General features: G+C 37.5%; 1 protein-coding gene across 1 annotated transcript; it reads left to right on the forward strand.

Annotated features, from left to right (window-relative positions):
* The first annotated feature begins 564 nt into the window (after positions 1–564).
* LOC137939093 (pentatricopeptide repeat-containing protein At4g04370) lies at positions 565–11,165 on the forward strand. Its single transcript, XM_068784283.1, has 3 exons — positions 565–635; positions 2,347–2,441; positions 8,434–11,165. The coding sequence occupies exon 3, from the start codon at positions 8,575–8,577 to the stop codon at positions 10,684–10,686; it is 2,112 nt and encodes a 703-aa protein (XP_068640384.1). The 5' UTR covers positions 565–635; positions 2,347–2,441; positions 8,434–8,574; the 3' UTR covers positions 10,687–11,165.
* Positions 11,166–11,401: the final 236 nt, after the last annotated feature.

Genomic DNA, 11,401 nt, shown 5'->3' on the forward strand with positions numbered 1-11,401 from the left:
CGTACAATTAACTGAGCCTGCGAACAGTTTCAAATCTTAGTTGTAATCTTCGAGCTTGAAAATATGCCGCACTGTTCAAATCATTAATGAGTAAAAAACTAAATACATAAACAAAGACTAATACTTTAATTGCTTAATATAGGGATTTTCACTTAAATACCCATTTAAAATAAAATATTTTTAAAAATACCGACATCATCAAAATATTTCTAAAACTACCCAATTAACAATTCCATGCGAAAAACACTTATTAGGTGCATAATAGTAGCATTTCTAGAAAAAGAGATGACAATAAAATTTAAGCTATAAAATGATCTCCAAGCATTGTTAATTCCCCCTCGAAAGATTTTACGTATAAACCCGTGCCTATAAAATAAGGTTATTTTAAATCTATTTCCAGGCAAGAGAAACTGAATATAATCTCCCTAAAAATGTTTGAAGGAGGGTGGGATGATAGGTTGCTTACGTGGCGAAGGCAAGCTCCAAGAGGAAGTTGAGAATAAAATGACTGTTGTGCCCCTCTCCATCCTCCACGAGCTCCGTTCCGTAGCTCCCGCCTTCTACCCCCGTTCTAAAACCTCTCCTCAAAGACTCAAATTTCCGATGTCTTTTCAACTGCCAACATCTTCAAGCAGGTAAACATTCATCTTTTTTGTACTCTCGTAAAGCATTTACCACATTCTGTCTTTGCGTTACTATTTTTTTGAGTAATTGTTTCTGCTTTTCAGTATTTGATTGAGTACATTCTTTTTTCAGCTTTTACGTTTCAGCATATATCAGCTGCCTATTTCTGCTTTTCTGGTTCTTCAGAGGGATTTAATTTCAAATGGCGTGATATTTTACTCCCTTCTTACGGGCTAACTGCTTTTATTTAAGTTTGTTTTCATATAGGATGGATGCGATCTAACATAGAAAGAAAGACACCAATTGGGGTAGGTCGAAGCGAAACCGGCATGATAGAACATGAATCGACCTTCTACTCTTCATTTTTTCATGTTTTTCTGTAGTAAAATTGTCCGAAGGCTTTTTAAAATGTTAGTCGGAATTAATTTGCAGCTCATTTCCCAATTTAAATTTAATATTTTTCATACGATATATTATTGCAACTAGATTTTTATATGATCTTAGGTAATAATTGGAAGCCTTCGATAGTATGATGTTTACTAATTGAACTTTTATCGTGTAATGTATTAAAGAGAATTACAAATCTGTGCAAGTATTAAAATAGGTTCTACCTATGTTAGAAATTCCTCTATTGTTATTCAGCTAGTGTCCTAAGGACGAAGCTCAGGTAGTGCTATATTTATTTTTTCACTGCATGAAGCTTCTCGGGCAAGTTATTTTGGAAATTTGGAAGCTGTGTGATCTCACAGATAGATTGTATCTTTTTTATTTGAATGTTGAACCCTTGGTGAGACTTGAACTTAAGACCTAACTAGAAAAACCCCTGTGTGACCATGGAGTCAATGACCCAAGTCAATAGATTGTATATTTCTACTTCCTATCAGTTTTGGAGATATTGGGCTTGGTCTTTGGCTCAATGATAACATTAGCAGAGGCTCTTGTATGAGGTCTTAGGTTAAGTCTCTCCATGGTTTGGGTTAAAGATTAAAATCACAAGTTTATAGTACTGAAAGAAAAAAAAAATCAAGTTTTGATTTGTGATTTTTAGTTTAGTTGATGTCTAAATCACAATGGGAATATGTCATTTTGTAGATTGTTTTCATATTTGATTTATGTGTTATGGTTTGATCAATTTCTCGACCACATGTTAGGAATATGTTATTCTGTGGTTTGTTTTCATATAATAGTTAACTTTTCCTATTTTTTGTTTTCACTTCTGAAGGTTTTCAATACTTGATTTGCCTCTTCTGTTGTCAACTTACTGGATTATGGACAGATGGTGGTGTATTGATTAATGATATAATTATGGTTGTATTATCAAAATGATATTACAGTTCAGAGTCGTGATTGGTGGCAAGTATATATGCCTGAGAAATATTCAGCTAACTATGCTTTTATGTTTGGTTCTATACTGAGATTTGGTTTTGATATATATGTCATATATGTGGGTGAGTTGAAATATAACAGTTTAGATCAGTAATACATTTTTTATGATCACTATAATCATGATATCATTGATATTTCTCTGCTGTGGTCAACGGGATTGTGGTTAGATGGTTCTGTTTTGGTTGATAGTAATAACAAGGTGCTTTTATCAATATAAATTTACTGATTAGCATTGTGATTTGTAGCAAGCATTCACAGCTAAGGAGATATATGACTCTGTTCTTTGTGCTTGGTTTGGTTGCTGAGATTTAGTTTTGATATGTATGTTATGTGCAGGTTTGCTGAGAGGCAACAGTGTAGATCAGTAATACATTAGATGATTTCTGTATTCATGAAATCATAGGTCTTATGGAGAACGGCTTCAAAAGTTGGTTAGTTTCTCAACTCTCATATCAAATGAATCTTTTTCTTCTTCTTCTTCTTCTTAAAAAAAAAAAAAAATCAATTGAATCCATGAGAGGTGAGATTTAACTTGCACTATGTAGATTAGGCTTCTTATGTGACTCTTGTGCTTTTCAATGATTAATGGTGGATTGATGGTTGGATAGATTAAAGAACCACCAGTGATGGGTGAGAGAAGGTAAATCATTTTCCTTGAGGCAGATTGGCCTCTGGGTCCTTCACTGGATAATAAAAGATTATTTGTGAAATCAAATAAATGCCCCTAGGGTAACGACTATTTGTTAAACAGCTTTTAGAGATGTATGCTACACATTAAGCTTATGCTACAACTCATGCCCATCATAAAAATCATTTCTTGAATTGCACCTAACATCACTCAAGTGTCTCAAAACCTACCTATTTTTGTAGCGCATGACATTTATTGTTATCACACTAATAAACGTCATCATTCACTAACTCCCTGACATACTTTGACAAATAAGTACCTAAAAACCTACAATTGGTGGACTCTAGCAGCTTCTTTGATTTTGGAGAAGGATGATATAACATGTGAGAAATGGATTGACAATGTTCTTCATATTGAGCCATTTGTATTATTTTAATTATAGCTGACAAATAATACTTGTTTTTTAACATCTAGACTCAGGTATATGTATAACTTTCAAATATTTAAATAGATTGTCTACATTGTGGATGGAAACAAATACCTTGTCTATGGTTGTTTTGATCATCTCTCAGTGGTAAATCTCGGCCATTATTGCTGTAAGAAAGTTTCAATTTTTCTCATGCTTGTCTTTCTTCCTGCAATCTCCAGACAAGAAATTGTATTTTTATACCATGTTCTGTAACTCAACCAAACTAGAAAATATAATGTCTTTGATTGCTTTCTTTTTCTTCCTTTCTTGTTTGTTTCTTCTTCTTTATTTTTTATCTTTTATTTTTTCCTCACCTTCTCAGACCAAATACAGCCTAAAGCATGATAATAGTCCATCAGGTGGGAAAATTTGGAAAGACTTGTTTCACTCTCTTATTATCTACTGATTAATGAGATTCATTTTAATAGAGAAACAATTAAAGTTTTTTTTATGTTTTTACTTATAGTTAAAGATCTGATGGACAAGGCATTGGAAGCTAGTAGCTCATAACCCTGGTTAGTTTCTATCTAGGTGCTGGCAGGGAAAATCATCTTGTCTGTAATAGATCGTCTAAGTGCCATCCTAGTGCATTCACTCAGTCTCTATGTTCATTCTCGGGAAAGTCCCTACCCACTTGAAGATATTCATTTTCCTTGATGTACTGTCAAAGCTAAAATCATCATTCTTACTGTTGGGCCTTGGTTGGGATGCCAACTGACTCTGAGATTCAAGGGAAAAATTCATTTAAAAAATGCAAGTTCTGACCTGAAAGGCAAGAATGGATGGATCTCTTTTTATCTATTGTCTCCTCAATTTGATGTTTAGTTAAATCATCCTGAAAATGTTTGTCCGCCACTGCTGCATTCCAGTGTCCTTGTTGTTATGCTTTGCCTGTTTCATAATTGACCAATAACAAAGACAGAAAGAATTCTTTTGTAGGTGTCGAGCATATGAAGGATTAGACAAGTTAAAGTCTACTTTTAGTATTAGTTTTAGTTGATTGGAATTTGTCTTTTAAGTCCTTCTGTGCATCCTATTGAAGCTAGGATATCTTTTTTTTTTTTTTTGATAAAAGTGGTAATGTATTAAAAATGAAGAAAATTACAAACTAAGGGGGCCTCCCATTACAACCATTGCGGGAAGGAAGGTCCCATGTTTAGCAAGCCCGTCCACCAAGGAATTGACAGCACGGGGAATATGAGATCATGTACAAGAAAGGTTGGCCACAATGTCCAGAACACGATGATAAATAGGCCAATGTCTCCATGGGGGAGGGGATGCAGTAGAACACCAATGAATAATCACACTGCAGTCTCCTTCAGCAATGAGTAGGTCGTGGAGATGGTCTCTGAAAGTGTCTAAACCATGATATAAGGCCCGGAGCTCTGCATCGGTGGAATCTGAAATTCCCATTGGCCCTACGTATGAAAAGATGATGTTACCCAGGGGATCCCTGATAACTCCCCCAAAGTTTGCAAGTCCCGGACTACCTCGAGCCCTACCATCAAAATTCAGCTTGAAAACTCCATGGGGAGAGGGGGGACCACGGAGTGCATGCAGGAGGCAAATATCTTGCTATACAAATATTATAAATCAAGCACTACTGGGTTTAGAGGGATATGCTCGCTCTAGCTAAAGGCTCTCCCCTTTTCTTTTCTTTTCTCTGTTCACTCTCTCTCTCTCTCTCTCTCTCTCTCTCTCTCTCTCTCTCTTCTCTCTCTCTCTCTCTCTCTCTCTCACCCTCTCTTACTATTTCCTCAATGGGACTAGAATTCAACAAGGCATTACAGCAAGTTCGAGAGTCCCATAAACTATTGCTTGAAAACAAAAACTGAAGACTCTTAGCCATGGAATCACCTTAAGATTCAGACGAGTACTCATCCAGATAAGTACCTATTACTTCAATATTTCCTTTCAATCAACATCAAAAATCTTAGTTAGAAGGTCTTTTATCTTTGATTGAAGAAAAACTGAGCTTCTGAAGCTCTTGAAGCTAGTTGAGATTGTTGCAAAACTGTGATGGGTCTTAGGCTCTTGTAATTGAGTGTTCATCGTCGTTGAAGACTGATTTTGGTGGAAACTTTAGGGGTTCTTCCTATGGAAGAAAACAAAAAACCTCCAATTTGGAAGTTGAAGACGAGAAATCCAATTCTCGGAATTGATTATTCCTTTAAAAAGGTTTCCAAACTCTGTTAAAAGAAGTTGCAAGATATAAGTAAGTACCTAGGTTTCCAGGAATTACAAAAATGTCTAGAAAGCCCTTCAAACTTTTTAAATTTCGGAAAAGTTCCAAACTCCTTTTAAGTAAGGAGAAAACCAACCCCTAACAAATCCTAGAAAATTTTAAAAAACATCCATGAAACCTGGAATTTTCAATTACATAAAAATCTCAACCTTCCAGGAATTAGATGAAAAATCCATAAATTAAAAATCAAGTCCTCGTGAAAGTTGAAATTGATCATCCCTCAATTGAAGTTATGACAGAAGTGTTGAAAATTACCACAACACCCCCCTTAAAGGTGTTTCCAATGATCTTGTTTGGTCTCAAGCTATGTAATGTTTTCTTAACCCAACGTATCTATTTGGACATTGTTGGAAGATAGGGCCCAAGCTCACACGACCAAGGAAGGCCCACATATCCAAGTGTGTTAGAAGATGGGCCCAAGCCCATAAGACCAAGGAAGGCCCATGCATCCAAGAAGAAGACGGGCTCAAGGCCCACAGATCAAGGAGAAGGCCCATAGGCCCACATACAATGATGGCAGGATGGTAAATAAAGAGTCATCTCATAGAGATGGCATTAATATAATTAAGTTAAAGTTCCAGGGTTAAAACCCTAAACCCTAAACCCTAAGTTCAGGGGTATTATTGTAATACAGTAGTTTCATTAATCTATAAATAGAGCTTCAGGGGGAGGGTTAGAACATCAAGTCTATCATAACCTTTTCTTCCTCTGGTTTTCTCCCAATGGGTCTCTCTCTCTTTTTCTCCATGAGCTAAATCCACGGAGTCTTGAAAATCAACAAACATCTCATGGATTCACCACCTAGTAATGATTAAAGTAAGGTTGAGTATAAAAAGTGGGATATAATATTTATAGTTTTTCATTTACATCTATTAAGAAACTCCTACTTCAATTAGGAATTTCAATAACATCAATCAAGGAAATCAAATTACATAATGGTAGTAAATTGAAAGAGATTGCTAAATTGACAAAGATCGTACCTTTAGAGAATAATACAAGAAGTAGAAACTCAAGATTGCTTTTGACTTGTTTTGACCAACTATAGAAATTCCATCTTTGCCTTTGAGTTGACGCCCCCACATAAACTTGGCAAATTTTTCCAACTTTGTCCCTTAAGCCCACACCCCTTTTTCTTCTAGCTTGGCACCCCCTTGCACTTGCTATTTCTTGGTTGGTGGTTATCCATGTTTCTAATTTATGGTTTCCTTTTTTGTTTTTTTGGTTCTTATAGGAGACAATTGAGTATTCTACATTCTATCCACCCCCCCCCCCCTCTCCAGGTTGAAGAATGAAAAATTGTTGCAAGCTTTCTTTTGGTCGGGCCGAAGTGCACCTTATAGTTTATCTTGAAATGCTAATATCACCTAATTTTGTGCTAAGGAGAGATGATGCTTGATGAGTTTGATGGCGTGATCTCAGGCTAACCATCCATGTGCTACAACAGCTACTTTTTGAACTATTTGAGTCCAAAAGAAGGCAAAAATTTGTGCAGCCTTGGAGGTCCAATTAATTGAGTGACCATTGGCTTTGTAAATATGCAAATTAAGTTTAGCAAATGTTGAGATGATTGGTTAATGAGTGGTAGTTGTGATGAATGTTTAAGGGACATAGGTGTGGCATAAGAGTTCATGTTGGAAGATTGGTATGAGTGAGGTTTCATTGGCTGGAATGAGTTATTCTGTTGGGAAGAGGTGTTAATGGCTAATACAGATGGAATATTGGTGGGATTTGGGTGATGGGTTGGAAGAGAATCTTTGTTTAGTGGAGGGGTGGACTAAGGAGGGTGAGCAATGAGGGATAACCTTGGTTTAGTGGAGGGTTGGATTGGGGAGAGTGAATGTTTGGGTTTGAAAGAATTGAATAGGGGTAGAGTTGGGAAATAGGGAGGTAATGTGTGGTATGGTTCGTGGAAAGAATAGGGTGGGGATCATCATGGGGGTGGGTGGCTAGAAGAGTAACTTGGTGGAGCATGGTTTGATGGATTGTTTCAATGTTGTAATGGTGGGGGTGGAGTTTGGGGAGGAGAGAGCAGTTGAGATGGATGGAGAAGCTGAGGAAATTGGGTGAGTTGTATGTGGATAGGACATCGGTGATTTGTTTGAGTTTAGGTGAGGAGGAAGATAGTGAGGGTTGTTTACTTGAGATGTATAATGAATGATTGGATTTGTGGGTTGGTTTAGAGGTGGGCTGAATTAATAGTGAAAACGAGAGCAAGTGTTTTGGTGCATGTATTGTCTCCTTGCTTTTGTCCGTTTTGTACTTATCACTTGGAAATTAACTATCACACCTTTCTTTTCCTTGGTCATTTCTAAATTGGGGATTGAGGTTCTTTAGAAGGATATACCGTAATCCCTTGGTGCTTTTTGTAGGCTGATGAAACAAGTTTTTTCTTTTCTTTTTTCTTCTTTAAAATTTACCAAAAGAAATGCAAATAAATAAGAAGATCTTGCTTGTTCTTGTGGTTGCATTTCTTATGTTTTGAGAAAAAAAATGAAAATTGCAAGCACAAACATTTATTGTCGGATTGGTAGATATGCGATGATGAGCAAAACACTTGGTTCCTTGCTGTTTTCTGCAGCTGACTCCTAGGAGTGACTAGTGAAGAAACTGAAGTAGCAGGAAGATGGATCTTTACCTTGTCTTCACCTAAATCGTTCACTTATAGAATCCACAAAGAGACCCCACTTGTGTGTGAGTGTTAAAGAATAGTTGCACATGGATCAATGAATGGAAAGATCTTGAGTTTATTAGTTGGGAAACAGGCTTCTTAACTTAGCTTGTCATTTTAGGATATGCCTTTTATAGAGTTCCTTCTGCTTCCATTTCAGGTAAAATCTGCCTTTGCTTAGAAATTCTAGTTTTGGTGGGATGTCATCGGCCCAAAGGATTGCTATATCTAGTTAATATGAGATTATATTGAAGGATCTCCTTTCTACAATCTGCATGAGGCTGTGTCACTTGCATTTGGAGGAACCATCTTGATTTGTATTTTCACTTTATAGGCCTGCTTACTTTTGTGATTATATAGCTATTGATATCATTGTCAATGATGAATATATGATCTGATTTGATCATCTCCAGGCTACCAATTTCATAGGCAGACTCGGCACGAGTAACTGGACTGAACCAGGTGGATAAATCTGGACGGAACAAGAAGTTACCCTGGCTATCCAATGGAACAATTTGTTGAATCGCCTCTTCCATGTTGGAGCCCACCGTCAAATGCTCTTTTCATATGTCTCCATGCTTCAGAATGGCATTCCACCAGACTCTTTCACCTTCTCCATCCTACTAAAGGCATCTACTTCTCTTGGCGTACTTCCTTTTGCTCTCTTCATCCATCAGCACATCATTGTCCATGGATACATGACCGATGTCTATATTGCTTCTTCTCTCATTCACATGTATGCCAGAAGAGGAGACATATCTCAGGCTCACAATACGTTCAGTCAAATGCACATGAGAAATGTGGTTCCCTGGACTGCCATTGTTAGCTGTTATGCACTAAAAGGTGACATGAGCAGAGCCTTTTCAATTTATAATCAGATGAGGCAACAAAGTATTCAACCCAATTCTATAACCTTTTTAAGTTTGTTATCTGGGATTTCAGAATTGGTTTATTTACAGTGTGTTCATGCTTGTATTGTACGATATGGTTTTGAGTTTGACATCATGGTTGCAAATTCTCTATTGAACATTTACAATCGATGCAGAGAGGTAAAGTTTGCTCGAAAATTATTTGAGGCCATGAGTTTGCGAGATATTGTCTCATGGAACTCCTTAATTTCTGGTTATGCACAAAATGGATGCTTAAAAGAGTCTGTTGATCTGTTGAATAAAATGAGGACAATAGAGACAGGGCCCGACCAGCAGACTCTTGCTTCCGTTGCATCTGTAGTTGCTAATGAGGGAGATCTTAGATTAGGGAAGTCTATCCATGCCCAGGTGATTGTCTCTGGGATCCAATCAGATAAGTATGTTGTGACAACTTTGATAGGAATGTATTTGAAATACAGGGAGACGAATACAGCGTTTCAGCTTTTTGATCAAGTTGAAACTAGAGATGTCATTTCATGGACAGGAATGATTTCTGGCCTTGTACAAAGTAATCAAGCAGATGTAGCTTTGCTTGTTTTCTACAGAATGCTGAGATCCAGTGCGGTTCCTTCCTCTGCAACCATAGCAAGCACCCTTGCAGCTTGTGCGCATCTTGGATCATTGATTGTTGGCAGTTCAATCCATGGATATGTTACTAGGCAGAAATTGAAATTAGATATTCCAGCTTACAACTCTCTTCTTACAATGTATGCTAAATGTGGCCACCTGATACGTTCCCATGCCCTGTTTGATAGCATGAAATATCGGGATGTGGTATCTTGGAATGCTATTATTAACGGGTATGCTCAACATGGCCATCTGTATGAGGCCTTCTTGCTTTTCAACAAAATGCGAATGCTGGGTGAAAAACCTGATTCTGTCACTGTAGTCTCTCTCCTCCAAGCTTGTGCATGTCTTGGTGTCCTCCATCTGGGGAAGCAGGTTCACAATTTTATCGTCAGAAATGTATTGAATTCTTCTATCAAGGTGGGCACAGGTCTTGTTGACATGTACTCAAAATGTGGGAATCTTCAAACAGCACAAAGGTGTTTCAATGGAATGCCACATCAAGATATAGTCTCCTGGAGTGCACTTATTGCAGGATATGGAAGTCATGGAAAAGGAGAGAAAGCACTTAAGTTGTACTCAGACTTTCTTCAAACTGGGATGAAGCCTAATCACATTATTTTTTTGTCAGTACTCACTGCTTGTAGTCATGCAGGACTTGTTTCTGAAGGTTTGGCTGTTTATCAGTCAATGACAGAAGATTTTAGTATCAAACCAAACATGGAGCATCATGCTTGTCTTGTTGATCTCCTTTGTCGAGCTAGACAATTAGAAGAGGCTTATAGCCTAGTTGTGGAGATGTTGCCAGGTCCTACGTCAGACATTTTAGGTATACTCCTTGATGCATGTAAGACCCAGAAAACGGCTAAGCTTGGAGAGGTAATCGCCAAGAGGATCCTTGAGTTGAAGCCAGTAAATGCTGGAAATTATGTGCAACTAGCACAATGCTATGCTTCAATGGGAAGATGGGATGGTGTCGGAGAGGCTTGGACAAAAATGAGATCACTCGGGTTGAAGAAAACTCCTGGATGGAGTTTCATTGAGTTGAATGGATTTTTTACTGTGTTCTACATGGGCCACTCTTCTCATCCTCACTATAAAGAGATTGTGCAAGCTGTGACTATCTTGGATGAAGAAATGAGCGACACTTTAAACATTTCTAATGTATGACAAAGTAGAGGTATGTAACGTTTCTCAACATCTATAGTTATGACATAATAGAAAGAAGGCAAAGTTTATGGAAGTCAGATTTACTTACATGCTCTTGAGTTGTATTAGTTGAGTAACTCACAAAGATAAAAAGCAACTACTTCACAGTAAACTGTTTAGTTGTCCCGGAAAGTTTTATCCCTTTGACTGCTTCTTGAACTGAAGGTTTATGGGAACATTCTCTCGACCACTGACCGCTGGAGAAAAACATTGTTATCTCATAGGCCTTAGGTCAGGTGTGGACTTCCATGGAGCTGTTCTGTGTGAAAATTTTGTGTGGGAAGATTGTTATCGATTGCTTTGTTGCATGCCATAGATTAGCTAACTTGTTTGTATTCGGTTTCTTGGATGGGTTGATATGAATTACAAGCTTCTATAAGCATGGGAATGGTTGGAAATCCACCTGAAACAAGCTATAATTTTTATTTTTTTTGTACTGACGGTTCATGGAACTGAGTATTTTCTGTGTGATACTAGTGCCCTGTCCCATCAACGAATTGAAAGTTGGTGGGGTGTTGCTTCCCTTGTGTTCTTCATTTGTAGGTATCCATATAAAAGAAGACTTCCCAAGTCCCACAAGCAGTAATAGTAATAAGAAGTCGAGTCAAGCTAAGCTCGAACTTATTGAGTGCTTGACTTGATCTTGAGGATTTCAAGCTCGAGATTTACTGACCTT

This window comes from Aristolochia californica, unplaced genomic scaffold, assembly GCF_029961685.1.
Source record: "Aristolochia californica isolate CCGP_79_NKW_82.1479 unplaced genomic scaffold, dmAriCali1.0.hap1 SCAF_8, whole genome shotgun sequence".
Taxonomy (NCBI): Eukaryota; Viridiplantae; Streptophyta; class Magnoliopsida; order Piperales; family Aristolochiaceae; genus Aristolochia; species Aristolochia californica.